The sequence below is a fragment of the Oncorhynchus gorbuscha genome, linkage group LG06 (genome assembly GCF_021184085.1).
Source record: "Oncorhynchus gorbuscha isolate QuinsamMale2020 ecotype Even-year linkage group LG06, OgorEven_v1.0, whole genome shotgun sequence".
In the NCBI taxonomy this organism is placed as follows: domain Eukaryota; kingdom Metazoa; phylum Chordata; class Actinopteri; order Salmoniformes; family Salmonidae; genus Oncorhynchus; species Oncorhynchus gorbuscha.
Window position 1 is genome coordinate 60,365,666 of NC_060178.1, and position 17,632 is coordinate 60,383,297.

At 43.7% G+C, this 17,632-nt stretch overlaps 1 protein-coding gene across 4 annotated transcripts in view; it reads right to left on the minus strand.

The window, feature by feature from the left end:
• The window catches only part of LOC124038172 (E3 ubiquitin-protein ligase UBR2-like), a 42,915-nt gene that overhangs the window by 15,604 nt on the left and 9,679 nt on the right, over nt 1-17,632 (minus strand). For 2 of the 4 annotated variants that reach the window (XM_046353700.1, XM_046353698.1), the window contains exons 2-16: nt 14,999-15,258; nt 14,460-14,538; nt 13,739-13,849; nt 10,148-10,278; nt 9,870-10,008; nt 9,702-9,764; nt 9,454-9,574; nt 9,154-9,261; nt 8,890-8,978; nt 7,536-7,634; nt 4,832-4,995; nt 4,625-4,724; nt 2,147-2,275; nt 1,823-2,006; nt 1,655-1,716 (exon numbers count right to left, since the gene is read on the minus strand). In XM_046353700.1, coding sequence (XP_046209656.1) covers nt 1,655-1,716; nt 1,823-2,006; nt 2,147-2,275; nt 4,625-4,724; nt 4,832-4,995; nt 7,536-7,634; nt 8,890-8,978; nt 9,154-9,261; nt 9,454-9,574; nt 9,702-9,764; nt 9,870-10,008; nt 10,148-10,278; nt 13,739-13,849; nt 14,460-14,538; nt 14,999-15,258 — 1,839 coding nt within the window. Of the gene's footprint in view, nt 1-1,654; nt 1,717-1,822; nt 2,007-2,146; nt 2,276-4,624; nt 4,725-4,831; nt 4,996-7,535; nt 7,635-7,719; nt 7,819-8,889; nt 8,979-9,153; nt 9,262-9,453; nt 9,575-9,701; nt 9,765-9,869; nt 10,009-10,147; nt 10,279-13,738; nt 13,850-14,459; nt 14,539-14,998; nt 15,259-17,632 lie in introns of all 4 variants that reach the window. The other 2 variants (XM_046353699.1, XM_046353697.1) reach the window with 1 other exon arrangement.

Below are 17,632 nucleotides of genomic sequence, written 5' to 3' on the forward strand. Positions count from 1 at the left end.
AGACTAATGATGATTTTGGGGGGGGGGTTGCATGAAAAGACAAGCTCTGCTTCGTTTTTTTTGTTGTGCAGGCAGCACACGTTTAATCAGTCCCTCATTCACATTTTCACATGCACTTGATAATTCCTCGAATTTCCCGGCGGCATCCCCTTTGTGGCAATAATGATCCCTAAATAAAAAATCCATGCTTTTTGCAGCCATTGTGCCCTTGGGCTGAATATAATAATTATAATTCCCTTCTGCAAACTGTGCGCGCCGAAGCACCTCGCACTCACATGGCTCTCTCAGATACTGTATTTCAATTCTTATCAGCCAATGCCTGTGACCGGGTCCTGCAGACATCACAGGTCCTTCTCACAGGCTACAAGTGAAGACAAACACGTCGGGGACGCAACTGCGCGTGTCCTTATCAAATTCCGAGGCGCTTATATTGAAGATGTTGGAAAAAAAAAAACTGTACACATTTACTGTCAGCCAACAAGATGAGCAGGCCTGACGAACAGCAAAAGCACAAACCCATGACATTCTACTGTACCCCATAGTACAAAAGTTGACCTATACTATTGGTCAACTTGTCCTCCTGTGCGAGAAATAAATACTTCAAAACGTAGTCTGAGACAGTTGTGGGATGCGACAGATTAATACAACCACTAACATAAAAAATGAAACTTTTAAAAGCAATGAGGCTCAATGAGATCAGAACGTTTAGGTTCAAATGTTGATAAACTATTTCTTCCCATTATAAGCGCAGCAATGCGCACACGGCAAATGGCTATAATGTTCCAACATGCAAACCATTAGCAAAAGAAAAAAAAACACCATTCTCAAAAGTGACCGCAAATGCAATTATGCATGTAATGCTTTATTAAAAAAAGGTACATTTTTACGGTAATAGTTCTCTTCCCCAAACTTGAAACTCACACGCCACCTATGTATGCCAATAAGACTCTACACCGGTTGATTCATGTGCTTCATTTTAAGAAGTTAATTGGCAACTTTAGTTTAGAAAATATAGGCCTATGGGCTAAGCTTACATGACGTGTGTGCCTATGATTAGAAAGTCACAAAAAAAAAGTGAAATGGTAATATTGTCACCAATCAGACTATTCTTGATTTAAACCTTGTCTGTACATATATTATTAATATGTACTATTATTTAGTGTATCATTTAGTATATGCGTGAAATTCATTTTGATTTGGACCATTATCATGCATTTTCACACCAGCCAGGTAGGCTATACTCCAGTTGTAATGAGAAGCAATGTGCTTAATATTAAGAATGTTGAGAAATAAATATAGTAGGCCTAGCCCATAGAAAGCTGATGGGATCCTCTTTTTAAATGGAGGACATCACTGTTCCCTCACGCAACTGCATAGCCTATAGAAATGTTGCGCAACATGAGCTCATGGGCTCTCATGAACATCTGTTTGATTCAGATGTTCAATGACATTTGCATTAATGTCAGGGTGATTCGAGGGACAATAGAGTGCAAAGCACCAGACAAGTAGGACATTTGGTAGGCTACTAGTGACCATCAGCAGCATCAGAGTTTGGAAAAGCCTAATTACCGTGACTAATAAGTCACGTGGAATTTGACTGCGGTCATGACCTCGTGACCGCCGGTAACACGGTCACCGTGACAGCCCTACTTACCAGCGGAAGCTGCTCAGGGAATCTGTAGGCCACCTCCATCTTACTGAGGAGAACGTGGAGACCTAAACAGAAAACCAGCAGTGACCATATTAACAAAAGGGTAGAATCTCCGTCAATATCATAGCCAAAGCATCAGCGGTGTCATTCAGCTGTGTGCTAGTGTCCGACCTGCAAGTAAGCGGGACACAGGCAGGTGGATGCTGACTTTCTCCTGAGACACACAGTAGCGGATGGTGTCCACAGAATGTCCACACATGCTCAGTGTGATGGGCTGCTCCCCATCGGCAAAGCCACTGTGGCAGTGTGTAAGGGCTGTCAGGCACTTCTTATAGGCTTCAATCAGCACACGCTCCTGTACACACAGAGGAAGAAAATTTTTAAAAAACGTAGGAACCACAGGTGAGAAAAGGCATGTGCATGTTTGTGAGTGACCGACAAAGAGTTTGTGAGAGAAAAGTGTGTGAGTGTTCATGTATATGTCAAGTCACTCACATCTGTAGCGCACCACTCCTGTATCATGGAGATGATGTGTGTGAGCTTCATCTGCAGGGTGAAGGCTGCCTCCCACTCAGGCTCCATCTCAATGTGCTGGCCCACCTGCCTCACAACCGGGTCCATTCCCTGATGAGGGAGAGACCGAAAGCACAGACGCTGCTAAACACCACCCCCAAAATGAACATGGGAGTAGAGGTCGACCGAATATGGATTTTTCAACGCCGATACCGATTATTGGAGGACCAAAAAAAGCAGATACCGATTAAATCGGCACGATTAAAAAAAAATTAATAATGTATTTGTAATAATGACAATTACAACAATACTGAATGAACACTTATTTTCACTTAATATAATACATTAATAAAATCAATTTAGCCTCAAGTAGATAATGAAACATGTTCAATTTGGATTAAATAATGCAAAAACAAAGTGTTGGAGAAGAACGTAAAAGTGCTATATGTGCCATGTAAGAAAGCTAACGTTTCAGTTCCTTGCTGAGAACATGAAAACATATGAAAGCTGGTGGTTCCTTTCAACATGAGTCTTCAATATTCCCAGGTATGAAGTTTTAAGTTGTAGTTATTATAGGACTATTTCCCTCTATACCATTTGTATTTCATTAACCTTTGACTGCTGGATGTTCTTATAGGCACTTTAGTATTGCCAGTGTAACAGTTTAGCTTCAGTCCCTCTCCTCACTCCTCCCTGGGCTCAAACCAGCAACACCACGACAACAGTCACCATCGAAGCAGCGTTACCCATGCAGAGCAAGGGAAACAACCACCCCAAGGCTCAGAGCGAGTGACGTTTGAAACGCTATTAGCGCACGCTAACTAGCCAGCCATTTCACTTCGGTCACACCAGCCTCATCTCGGGAGTTTGAGGTTTGAAGTCATAAACAGTGCAATGCTTGACGCACAACGAAGAGCTGCTGGCAAAACGCACGAAAGTGCTGTTTGAATGAATGTTTACACGCCTGCTTCTGCCTACCACCGCTCAGTCAGATACTTGTATGCTCAGTCAGATTATAGCAATACAGGACATGCTAGATAATATCTAGTAATATCATCAACCATGTGTAGTTAACCAGTGATGATTGATTGTTTTTTATAAGATAAGTTTAAGGCTAGCTAGAAACTTACCTTGGCTTACTGCATTTGCATAACAGGCAGTCTCCTTGTGGAGTGCAACGAGAGGTAGGTCGTTATTGCGTTGGACTAGTTAACTGTAAGGTTGCAAGATTGGATCCCCTGAGCTGACAAGGTGAAAGTCTGTCTTTCTGCCCCTGAACGAGGCAGTTAACCCACCGTTCCTAGGCCGTCATTGAAAATAAGAATGTGTTCTTAACTGACTTGTCTAGTTAAATAAAGATTTTTATTTTATTTTTTATTTCACCTTTATTTAACCAGGTAGGCTAGTTGAGAACAGGTTCTCATTTGCAACTGCGACCTGGCCAAGATAAAGCATAGCAGTGTGAACAGACAACACAGAGTTACACATGGAGTAAACAATTAACAAGTCAATAACACAGAGAAAAAAAGGGGAGTCTATATACAATGTGTGCAAAAGGCATGAGGAGGAGGTAGGCGAATAATTACAATATTGCAGATTAACACTGGAGTGATAAATGATGAGATGATCATGTACAGGTAGAGATATTGGTGTGCAAAAGAGCAGAAAAGTAAATAAATAAAAACTGTGGGGATGAGGTAGGTGAAAATGGATGTGCTATTTACCAATAGATTATGTACAGCTGCAGCGATCGGTTAGCTGCTCAGCTAGCTGATGTTTGAAGTTGGTGAGGGAGATAAAAGTCTCCAACTTCAGCGATTTTTGCAATTCGTTCCAGTCACAGGCAGCAGAGTACTGGAACGAAAGGCGGCCGAATGAGGTGTTGGCTTTAGGGATGATCAATGAGATACACCTGCTGGAGCGCGTGCTACGGATGGGTGTTGCCATCGTGACCAGTGAACTGAGATAAGGCGGAGCTTTGCCTAGCATGGCCTTGTAGATGACCTGAAGCCAGTGGGTCTGGCGACGAATATGTAGAGTGTAGAAGGTGTAAAGGTGTAAAAAAAAAAAAATGTATTTAATAAATCGGCGCCCAAAAACACTGATTTCCGATTGTTATGAAAACTTGAAATCGGCCTAATTAATCGGCCATTCCGATTAATCGGTCGACCTCTACATAGGAGTCAGAAATGCATTCCTCTGACCTAAATGCCTCGTTCTTATCTGATGTGAAAGAACTGGACAGGTGGAAGCAAGTTCTACTATCATATTTCTTTCACCAAATCTGATTTTGTAGGGCAGTGTGGGTGAATGAGGGGAGACCGAGAGGAAGCACCTTTAGACTACAGAGATACACATAGACACATCGTCACTCTGTTTCATAAACCCGTGTAGTCTCAATCAAGCTCAGAGGGGTTACGGACACGCAGTCCCCCACCACTAACAGTGACTAGTTCTAACCTGCATGCACTTGAGCAGCTCCAGGAAGGTGTCCAGGCCCTCCAGGAACTTCTCCCTGAGTTGGTCACTCCACTCTGTGGGCCGACTGATGAGGACATACCTGCGTGCACACACAAACAACATTGTTTACAACACACACACTGGCTTTGTACAACACTTACTTAACTAATCTACACACACAGCCCACTGTTAGCACAGTCATCTTACTTGAGGTCTCCGATGAGGCTCTGGACGCGGCGGAACTTGAAAGCCTGCTGGGCGGTGTAGCGCTCAAACTGGAAGCGGCCCTGCAAGTCGCGGTGGCGCAGGTGGTCCACAAAGGTCCTGATTATGGTGGTCATCAGGTTCTCCTCGGTGATCAGCATCCGCGCCTGGGCCAGGAGGGAGAGGATGAGGGTTAGAGGCCTCAAGTAGAAGGACATTCCGGAGTCAAAAATTGCCCATAAACACAATCCAGGCAAATCTATGTAAAAATATGACAATATACTACAGACTTAAAAAGGGATATTTCGATATTCTGGCATTTCGGCCCAATTTACCCAGTCGTGGATACCGTTTTTATGTCTCCGTATGCAGGAAGTTACCGGTTATGCTACCACACCTGTAGACTTCCAGTCATTGCGTTAATAATAGTTAGCATTGGCTCGTAAAACTACCACTAACATCCTTCATACTGTACCGCACGCAGAGGTTTATACAGTGGGGCAAAAAAGTATTTAGTCAGCCACCAATTGTGCAAGTTCTCCCACTTAAAAAGATGAGGCCTGTAATTTTCATCATAGGTACACTTCAACTATGACAGACAAAATGAGAGAGAAAAAATCCAGAAAATCACATTGTAGGATTTTTAATGAATTTATTTGCAAATTATGGTGGAAAATAAGTATTTGGTCACCGACAAACAAGCAAGAATTCTGGCTCTCACAGACCTGTAACTTCTTTAAGAGGCTCCTCTGTCCTCCACTCGTTACCTGTATTAATAGCACCTGTTTGAACTTGTTATCAGTATAAAAGACACCTGTCCACAACCTCAAACAGTCACACTCCAAACTCCACTATGGCCAAGACCAAAGAGCTGTCAAAGGGCACCAGAAACAAAATTGTAGACCTGCACCAGGCTGGGAAGACTGAATCTGCAATAGGTAAGCAGATTGGTTTGGATAAATCAAATGTGGGAGCAATTATTAGGAAATGGAAGACATACAGTGGTCCTTCTGTAGCTCAGTTGGTAGAGCATGGCGCTTGTAACGCCAGGGTAGTGGGTTCAATCCCCGGGACCACCCATATGTAGAATGTATGCACACATGACTGTAAGTCGCTTTGGATAAAAGCGTCTGCTAAATGGCATATATTATTATTATATATTATTACAAGACCACTGATAATCTGGGGCTCCACGCAAGATCTCACCCAGTGGGGTCAAAATGATCACAAGAACAGTGAGCAAAAATCCCAGAACCACACGGGGGATCTAGTGAATGACCTGCAGATAGCTGGGACCAAAGTAACAAAGCCTACCATCAGTAACACACTACGCCGCCAGGGACTCAAATCCTGCAGTGCCAGACGTGTCGCCCTGCTTAAGCCAGTACATGTCCAGGCCCGCCTGAAGTTTGCTAGAGAGCATTTGGATGATCCAGAAGAAGATTGGGAGAATGTCATATGGTCAGATGAAACCAAAATATAACTTTTTGGTAAAAACTCAAACTCATCGTGTTTGGAGGACAAAGAATGCTGAGTTGCATCCAAAGAACACCATACCTACTGTGAAGCATGGGGGTGGAAACATCATGCTTTGGGGCTGTTTTTCTGCAAAGGGACCAGGACGACTGATCAGTGTAAATGAAAGAATGAATGGGGCCATGTATCGTGAGATTGAGTGACAACCTCCTTCCATCAGCAAGGGCATTGAAGATGAAACGTGGTTGGGTCTTTCAGCATGACAATGATCCCAAACACACCGCCCGGGGCAAAGAAAGAGTGGCTTCATAAGAAGCATTTGAAGGTCCTGGAGTGGCCTAGCCAGTCTCCAGATCTCAACCCCATAGAAAATCTTTGGAGGGAGTTGAAAGTCCCGTGTTGCCCAGCAACAGCCCCAAAACATCACTGCTCTAGAGGAGATCTGCATGGAGGAATGGGCCAAAATACCAGCAACAGTGTGTGAAAACATTTAAAACCTTGTGAAGACTTACAGAAAACATTTGACCGCTGTCATTCCCAACAAAGGGTATATAACAAAGTATTGAGAAACTTTTGTTATTGACCAAATACTTATTTTCCACCATAATGTGCTAATAAATTCCTTAAAAATCCTACAATGTGATTTTCTGGATTTCTTTTCTCATTTTGTATGTCATAGTTGAAGTGTACCTATGATGGAAATTACAGGCCTCTCTCATCTTTAAGTGGGAGAACTTGCACAATTGGTGGCTGACTAAATACTTTTTTGCCCCACTGTATATATTTAAAAAATATTTTTTTAAACGGTATTCACGAGTTAATCCGACTCTGGGTAAGTAGAATCTCGCAGTATCCCTTTAAAAGTACACTACAGCATTAGCATACAACTGGAATAGCATACTTTGCTAGGGTGATCACAAATCTTTAACAGTTTCATTTCTATAATAATTATTGTGATAAACACAAGAAATGGGATCCTAGATGTATAATGTTGTTTTACTTAAGAAACATCTAAAACATCAGTTTGGCATGCAACACCCTTTTCAAGGAATCAACGACAAGAACGGAGATATTCTGAACATAATGAAGATGACACTCGTGGTTAAGGCGGCCATCCTTTCACTCTATGGACGTGACATCAATTAACAGTCTAAAAAGCCTTGTGGTTCTCAGCATGCGTCCCATCTCGGGTGGTACTCACGTCACCCCGACCCGTGCAGCCTGTACTCACCAGGGAGGGCACTGTGAACATTTGCACCGAGAGGTCAGTGACCGAGAACTCCCTGTCGTGGTCATCTTTCACATAGTCGCTCTGCAAGCGCTCATAATTCTAACAGCAGTGGAATGGGGGAAGACAAGAGAAGAGGTGTGTGTTGAGATGTGTGCGGTCAGGCATGGAGTTTTGGGTTACTCACCATGGTGGGGACGGTGAAGAGCTGAACTGACAGAGAGGTCACTGACACTACACGCTCGTGGTCATCCTCCATAAAATCTGTCTGGAGGCGCCGGTAATTCTAAATGACAAGGGGGACATTCACCTCCTGGTCAAAGGCCGTGGGCCCCCCTTCCCCACTCTCCCAATACCTTTCTAAGCTCTGGTGAGCAGTTACCCCTAGACACAGATCTAGGATCAGCTTACTTGCCAAATCGTAAGCTTAACCCTTTTGGAGAGGGAAAGCAAAACTGACCTCAGATGAGTGTCTACGGGCAACTTCATCCTACTCCCCCTACTAAGCATCTAAAGCACTCTAATCCTTGACCACCCAGGTCTCAGAGAGCAGATACAGAATCACAAAATAGTATCAGAGACCAATTGAGTCTAATCAAAACGTTTGGATTCAATATTCCTCCACGCAAGACTTTGGGCAGTCAATCTTACCCAATATCCGGTCTAAGTCTTAGCTCATGTGATCTAGTGAGTGCATATCTATGCTCTCAGGTTCAGCTCAAGACACCTGTAGAGCTTTGGGTTTGGGTGTGTGAGAGCAGAGGGGACAGCGGACAGGATTTTGGGTTGAGGGGTCCGACAGGGACTGGGCATGTGAGGGGTTGTGTTACATGTCAAGCAGGCTGAGAGAAAAGCCTGCTGTAAAGCCGGCTGTCTTTCCATCCTCTCAGCTATGCCACCCAGGAGGACAGAGTAAAAGGATGTGATGGGCGCAGTTAACGGCTCATCCAGGCCTTGTGCCAAATACCCTCAATCTGATGTTATGATAAGACTATACCCGCTTTGGTGTGTTTACATGACCAAATGGGTATGGTGTCAGTCTCTGTCAGAGAGCTCATGGGATAATCTTTATGAAAACACTCATATTCATACAATACATTACATTTGTTTGACATATCAATCTTCAATTCAAGAAAGTATCAAATTCTCTTTCAGAGCTATACGCTAACAGTATGTTTTAGGGATGTTAACGGGTAACTATTAAACCGGTTAGCTGGCGAAAATACATTTGACCGGTGGCCGGTCATGCTTGTCGGTCTATCGGTTCAGTTGCATAATTCTGTGGAATTAAAATCACGCTCGCTCAGCAGGCGGCCATAGTGGCTTATCATATTAAGGATCAAAAGAAGAAGCTTACTTTTGCGAACTGGATAGCAAACAGCTTCTTGTATTTGAGGTCCATGAGAAGGCTGCTCATAAAGAGCTGGTGGTAGACGTTCCTGGCTCCTAAAGTAGAAATGAGGTGTTAAGAGTCAGAACTCATGGAAGTGTTTGTGTTTTATGTGCATTGCAGGAGACAGGGTTGGGGTCGGTCAATACCCATCCCAAAATCTGAGGATTTTTATTGAGTGAAACAGTTCCCAAAGCTGTCAAGAACTAAAAAGATGCAGTTCCTCCTCACCTTTCCACATCTTGGAGTCACAGAGCATGAGCGTGTCCACCAGGGAGGAGTTCTCACCCTCTGGCCCCCTCTCTAGGCCCACCTGACACAGGATCCTCCTCAGAGCATCTACACACACACACACACAGTGTCAATGGGCCCTCAGGCACACACAGTGAACACACGGGCCCCGCCCCACCCCCAATAAACATTTAAATATTGTGTTAAGTTGTTTATATTTCAAGAGGACACGGAGTGCACCATCCAACGACAGGTAGACAATACTCACGTTAATAGTATGTAGAGTGGAAGGAGACTGACCTGAGTATCCTATGACGTGGCCCAGCCAGTGGAGGGCTTTGAGAGCGAAGCACTGATGAGCCACCACCGAGGAGTGCATTACCTGGACCCGCAAGGGCTTGGACTGACGACTCGTGTTCCTCTACACAAACACACAATTAATATATAGAGACTCAATGAAATTGACTTAACAGAATAATTGGTAGCAGAGGTATGATGTCATGAGATTTCAATGAGATACATCCAGATCCCCAAACCAGGCTACTCACCACAATGACCGACTTGGCCAGCTCACAGAAAGCGAAGTCGCCAAAGCGCACCGATTTCCTTCCCTGTATAGCAGGAGATGATTACACACATATCAAGCCATTAGTCAATGATGCCGTAGGTTTGCGGGCTACACACACACACACACACACACACACACACACACACACATCTCTGTCCACTGTGGTGGCGAAGCTGACTGCTTCTTTCTGGGTGCAGTTGACCGCCTTCTGAAGGGTGTAGATGACTTGCTCGTAGGTGTGCACCTCGTCATTGAAGAGCATGCAGTAATAAGTGTCACTTCGGTCTCTGAGAAATCAGAAGCAGACAAACATGACTATCAACTGGATATAATGGAAATTATTGGGTTGTCATGATGACCAGCAAGAACATTAAAACTGATCACAAATTACTTTGTGTGTGTGTGTGTGTGTGTGTGTGTACATACGGAGGCTCCAGGCCCAGGGGCAGTTCATCCTCCTTGTCCCAGGTGAGCATGTCCACGGCGTATTTCAGCACAACGGAGAAGACATTATAGCAGCGGGCAATCATGTCTGTTGAGAGGTGGGCCAGGGGATCCTGCAAATAGACAATTAAATAATGATCAGCGAAATACACAGCACATTCGGAAAGTATTCAGACCCCTTGACTTTTTCCACATTTCGTTATGTTACAGCCTTATTCTAAGATATATTAAATTTACCCCCCCCCCTCAATCTACACACAATACCCAATAATGAAGCAAAAACAGGTTTATAAATGTTTGCAAATGTATTACAAATAAATAAAAAAAACAGAAATATTAAAAGTAGTCAGACCTTTTACACAGTACTTTGTTGAACCACATTCGGCACTGATTACAGCCTCGGGTATGACGCTACAAGCTAGACACCTGTATTTGTGGAGTTTCTCCCATTCCTCTCTGCAGATCCTCAAGCTCTGTCAGGTTGGATGGGGAGTGTTGCTGCACAGTCATTTTCCGTCTGGGCTCTGACTGGGCCACTGATGGACATTCAGAGACTTGTCTCGAAGCCACTCCTGCATTGTCTTGATGTGTGCTTAGTCATTGTCTTGTTGGAAGGTGAACCTTCTTTCCCAGTCTGAGGTCCTGAGCGCTCTGGAACAGGTTTTCATCAAGGTTCCCTCTGTACTCTGCGCCGTTTATCTTTTCCTCGATGCTGACTAGTCTCCCAGTCCCTGCTGCTGAAAAACATCCCCACAGAATGATGCTGCCACCCCCATGCTTCACCGTAGGGATGGTGCCAGGTTTCTTCCAGGTGTCACGCTTGGCATTCAGGCCAAAGAGTTCAATCTCGGTTTCATCAGACCAGAGAATCTTGTTTCTCATGATCTGAGGTTCTTTAGGTGCCTTTTGGCAAACTCCAAGCAGGCTGGCATGTGCCTTTTACTGAGCGGTGGCTTCCATCTGGCCACTCTACCATAAAGGCCTGATTGGTAGAGTGCTGCAGAGATGGTTGTCCTTCTGGGAGGTTCTCCCATCTCCACAGAGGAACTCTAGAGATCAGTCAGAGCATCCATTGGAGTCTTGGTGATTCCAAATTTCTTCATTTAAGAATGATGGAGGCCACGGTGTTCTTGGGGACCTTCAATACAATTTTGGTACCGTTTCGTAGGATCTGTGTCGACACAATCCTGTCTCGGAGCTCTAGGGACATTTCCTTCAACCTCATGGCTTGGTATTTGCTCTGACGTGCACTGTCAACTGTGGGACCTTATATAGACAGATGTGTGCCTTTCCAAATCATGTCCAATCAATTTAATTTACCACAGGTGGACCCCAATCAAGTTGTAGAAACATCAAGGAATTTCAATGGAAACAGGATGCACCGGAGCTCAATTTCAGGTGTCACAGCAAAGGGTCTGAATACTTATGTAAATGTTGATTTTCTAATACATTTGCTAAAATGTCTAAAAAACAGTTTTTGCTTTGCCATTACGGGGTATTGTGTGTACAGTCGTGGCAAAAAGTTAAGAATGACACAAATATGAATTTCCACAAAGTTTGCAGCCCCAGTGTCTTTAGATATTTTTGTCAGATGTTACTGTGGAATACAGAAATATAATTACAAGCATTTCATAAGTATCAAAAGCTGTTATTGACAATTACATAAAGTTGATGCAAAGAGTCAATATTTGCAGTGTTGACCCTTCTTTTTCAAGACCTCTGCAATCCACCCTGGCATGCTGTCAATTAACTTACATTTACATTTAAGTCATTTAGCAGACGCTCTTATCCAGAGCGACTTACAAATTGGTGCGTTCACCTTATGACATCCAGTGGAGCAGCCAATTTACAATAGTGCATCTAAATCTTTCTGGGCCACATCCTGACTGATGGCAGCCCATTCTTGCATAATCAATGCTTGGAGTTTGTCAGAATTTGTGGGGTTTTGTTTGTCCACCCGCCTCTTGAGGATTGACCACAAGTTCTCATTGGGATTAAGAGCTGGGGAGTTTCCTGGCCATGGACCCAAAATATCGATGTTTTGTTCCCGAGCCACTTGGTTATCACTTTTGCCTTATGGCAAGGTGCTCCATCATGCTGGAAAAGGCATTGTTCGTCACCAAACTGTTCCTGGATAGTTGGGAGAAGTTGTGTTGGTCCCATTCTTTATTCATGGCTGTGTTCTTAGGCAACATTGTGAGTGAGCCCACTCCCTTGACTGAGAAGCAACCCCACACATGAAATGGTCTCAGGATGCTTTACTGTTGGCATGACACAGGACTGATGGTAGCGCTCACCTCGTCTTCTCTGGACAAGATTTTTTCCGGGTGCCCCAAACAATCGGAAAGGGGATTCATCAGAGAAAATGACTTTACCCCAGTCTTCAGCAGTTCAGTTCAGACCCTTTGCTGTGACACCTGAAATTGAGCTCCGGTGCATCCTGTTTCCATTGATCATCCTTGATGTTTCTACAACTTGATTGGGGTCCACCTTTTGCAGAATATTAGTCTGTCTCTGATGTTTTTCCTGGAGAGCAGTAGTTTCTTTGCTGCACTTCTTGACACCAGGCCATCCTCAAAGTCTTCTTCTCACTGTATGTGCAGATGCACTCACACCTGCCTGCTGCCATTCCTCAGCAAGCTCTGTACTGGTGGTGTCCCGATCCCGCAGCTGAATCAACTTCAGGAGACAGTCCAGCAAACGCCAGGACCTTTTTGGGCGCCCTGAAGCCTTCTTCACAACAATTGAACTGCTCTCCTTGAAGTTATTGATGATCCGATAAAATGGTTTATTTCGGTGCAATCTTACTGGCAGCAATATCCTTGCCTGTGAAGCCCTTTTTGTGCAAAGCATTGATGACGGCACGTGTTTCCATACAGATAACCATGGTTGACAGAGCAAGAACAATGATTCCAAGCACCACCCTCCTTTTGAAGCTTCCAGTCTGTTATTCAAACTCAATCAGCATGACAGAGTGAGCTCCACCCTTGTCCTAGTCTACACTCACACCTGTGTTAACGAGAGAATCACTGACATGATGTCAGCTGGTCCTTTTGTGTCAGGGCTGAAATGCAGTGGAAATGTTTTTTTTTAGAGATTCAGCTCCTTTGCATGGCAAAGAGGGACTTTGCAATTAATTGCAATTCTTCTGATCACTCTTGACAATTCTGGAGTATATGCAAATTGCCATCAAACAAATTGAGGCAGCAGACTTTGTGAAAATTAATATTTGTGTCATTCTCAAAACTTTTGGCCACGACTGTAGATTACACACAATACCCCGTGATGACAAACAGCCTTATCCTAAAATCAATTTTAGAATAAGGCTGTAACATAACAACATGTAGAAAAAGTCAAGGGGTCTAAATACTTTCCAAATGCACTGCAACTATGGGAGTGTCGAACTAAAACAATGATTCAATCAAATGAAATAGCCTATTTTAGAGTGCCAATTCGCAATCTCTAACAACTTGTAACGTAATAACATGTGTAAGAGCAACAGCAGTGAATGAACTGTGTATAGTTATTGGATGTCAATGAGACGCAATATAGCTGTGGCTAAGAGATGCTCACCTCCTGACAGGAGTCACTGATGTTGGGCTCGTGTTTCTGACAGTAAGGGCCCTTCTTCCATGCCTCTGTGTCTCCACAGTCACAGAAACCCCCTCCCCCAGAGGTCGTCATCTGGAGGGCAGACAAGAGATGTGAGGCAAGACAACACTTGTGTAGACACACACGGTAGACAGAGAAGCTGATGGATCATTTACATTTGGAAGACGACAACAACTAGAATCTTCTACATAACCTGTAACAGACATATGTACATCTGATTGCCCTGAACTAGAATGTTCTACAATGCACTAGAACACAAACGGAGTAAGATAAGACCAGAATGCATGAGTCAGTACTCCGGGTCAAATTTGCCATGGATCCATTCACGCTATCCCCAATCCTAACCTTAATCGTTAATAGGACTGCAACTACATATCTGACCCTGTATCAGTGCTTAGGGGAAACTTGTACCTACTCCAGGATGAACAGAGCCGAGGAGCCTAGGTGCACCCATCCTGAGGACCACATGGCAGCAGAGTGGCCAGCCCCAAATGGGATTAGCCTTCCTGATCCTCAGCCTGGATTCAGAGCAGCAACTGAGTGACCCGTCTCATGCCAATCACACACTCACTTAACCATTCTGCGACAGCACCTCTACAGAAACCTAGCCATTGTTTAGGCTGCTGGTCTGCCTCTACTGAACCATTGAGTGCGTGGTAGAGGTTGTCGTCGTTGTTCTTACCCTGTAGCGATGCTCTTTATGCACACTGCCCAGGAAACACTGCATACACAGCACACAGGTGGGGTCTGCAGCACATTCCCTGCAGGAGAGATTGACGGTGAGTGAGGCAGGAGGGACAGCCAACAGTGTCAAACATCGTCCTCCAATGTTCAACCAGGTCATGTCTAGATCCCATATTAACATGACCCAGTGAACACGTCACTCAAAGCCAATACAAAGGAGTCCAATAAAAATTGAAAACAGCAATACTCATGGAACGGATGTACAATTAGGCTATACAAGTACAATAAGCATGGGTATGAGTCCCAATGGTTTTCCATTGAACACACACCTGAGTGTATGGAATTGGCTAGTATTAGCAAGCTGCTCCTGTAAATGGAAGTGACCTTGACTTTATCCAGACAGTACCACTTACCAGGAAGCTTACGGTTTGACCTCAGACTTAACACAGGGCTAACCTGACCCAATTCACAGGAAAGGACAGCTAGTATGTGCACGCGTGTCTCCGTCTGTCTGAACGAGACCTTAACTACCCCCACCTGCACGAGTAGGTGGGCTCTCCCACTTTGAAGACGTGTCCGCAGAGCTGTGAGGGCTGGTTGTTCTGCTCCAGCTTGGCCAGGCCCGTGGAGGGGTCCTCCCCACACAGGTACCACTCCAGAGGGGACTGCAGCAGCATCTGGGCCAGCAAGTCCTCACTCTGGGGGTTCAGGTTGGGCCCCAGGCAGTAGATCTTTGGGACATAGCGGGCCAGGTGATGGTACACCTCCTTGTACAGATCAGTCACTTGGAGCCATTTCTGTGTAGAGGTGGGCAACAGTGAGACCATGAATATTATAACAAACCAGTTTTTAGACATGTGGGCATGTAGCAACACACTCAAAGTTCAACTTGTATGAATTTGACCAAGTTACAATGCCTTCAGAAAGTATTCACACGGTTTCTTTCCACACATTTTGTTGGGGAGACAGGGTAGATTAGTGGTTAGAGCGTTGGACTAGTAACTGAAATGTTGCAAGTTCAAATCCCTGAGCTGACAAGGTACAAATCTGTCGTTCTGCCCCGAACAGGCAGTTAAACCACTGTTCCTAGGCAGTCATTGAAAATAAGAATTTGTTCTTAACCGACTTTCCTAGAGGTAAAAAATTAAATAAATAAAATTAAAAAATGTTATGTGCTGAAATGTAAAATACAATTTAAAAAAAAATTGTAACTCAAAAGTAGAATTGTGTTTTTCTAAATTTCTTGAGTCAAGTATACAACACCTTTGTTATGGTAAGCCTAAACAATGAAAATGTGCTTAATAAGTCACATTAACTCTGTGTGCAATAATAGTGTTTAACATGACCCCACACATACAGATAATTGTAAGGTCCCTCAGTCAACAGTGAATTTCAAACACAGATTCAACCAAAAGACCAAAGAGGTTTTCCAATGCCTCGCAAAGAGCAACTTTTGGTAGATGGGTAAAAAAGCAGAAATTGAATATCCCTTTGAGCGTGGTGAAGTTATTAATTACACTTTGGATGGTGCGTCAATACACCCAGTCACTAAAAATATACAGGCATCCTTCCTAACTCAGTTGCCGGAGAGGAAGGAAACCACTCAGGGATTTCACCATGTGGCCAATGGTGACTTAAATAGTTAGAGTTTAATTGGTGTGACAGGAGAAAATGTAGGACGGATCAACAACATTGAAGTTACTCCACAAAGCTAACCTGATTGACAGAGTGAAAAGGAGGAAGCCTGTACAGAATAAAAATATTCCAAACATGCACCCCGTTTGCAACAAAGCACTCAAGTGATACTGGAAAAAATTAAATGGCAAAGCAATTCACTTTCTGTCCCTAATACAAATGTTTGGGGCAAATCCAATACAACTCATTATGGAGTACCACTCTCCACATTTTCAAGCATAGTGGTGGTGGCTGCATCATGTTATGATTGTAATTGTTAAGGACTGGAGTTTCAGGATAAAAAGTAAATGGAATGGAGCTAAACACAACATCCTAGAGGAAAAGCTGGTTCCGTTTGCCTTCCAACAGACACTGGGAGTTGAATTAACTTTTTAGAAGGACAATAACCTAACACACAAGGCCAAATATACAATGGAGTTGCTTACCAAGAAAACGAAGGTTCCTGAGTGGTCAAGATCATTTATTTAAATCTACGAGACAGGATCGTGCCAAAATGTGCATCTGTAATTGTGAGTGAGCATAGGCTTTATTGGGTAAAACTGCAATGTGTTTTTAGGAGACCGAATTTACGGTTAGAAGAACACATGGCTACCAGCAGTGGGTATTATAGAGTTCGAGACAGTGACCAAAATACACTTAGACTTGGCAGTGCAACACTTATTATTAATTGGTCACTAGGGTGGCAGTAAAAAAAGATTGGGCTGGTAACGTTAGTTTAGTCAGAGAGGAAGACTCAAAGTGAGAGGGTCGACTCCGGTCAATCTGTCCACTAATGGTTATTATATAAAAATGGAGCCAGCTACATTTCCTAATGTTTTGTTTATAATTAATCTTGCATTTACTGGAGAAAAGGAGGCTAGACTAAAAAAAGTACCAGAGAAATGTAGCTGATGGGATGCCGGTTTGTGAATTCTCAGAGTGGAGAAGTGCAACTGAAGCACAAAATTAGTCTGATGCCGAACAGAAATTAAACTAAGAAGCATTTTAGAGCAGCGTTTAAAGACATTTCTAATGCGTAATCTTTTTTTATTTTTTATTGTGAAATGCAACCCGACACCAACCTTGTCATAATATAAAGTACCTCAATTACAGTCAATGAACTAAGTAGACCAGACCTAGCTGCTGTATGGGAAAGCCACCCTCTTAAGCAGACCGGAACTGACCTTTTTCTATGGAAAACAGCCTGAGTGAACTCTACATTTATCCACCATCTTTGGTACCTAGGTACTTTTTCGAAACTAGAAAATGACTAGTACTAAAGTTTTGGGTATTTTCAGCACTTCGGTCAAATATGTCTTGCATCTACTGATTGAAAAAGGACCAAGTCTATCAGCACAGCTGATGTCCCCTTACATAGCGCGAGAGCACCTTTCCTGCTCCACTTACTCATTGCTAGAATTAGCCTGTCCTGGAGAACCACTGCACTCATTGGGCTGCATCAATTTAGCTCCCCACAAAGGTTAAGGCACTAGAATA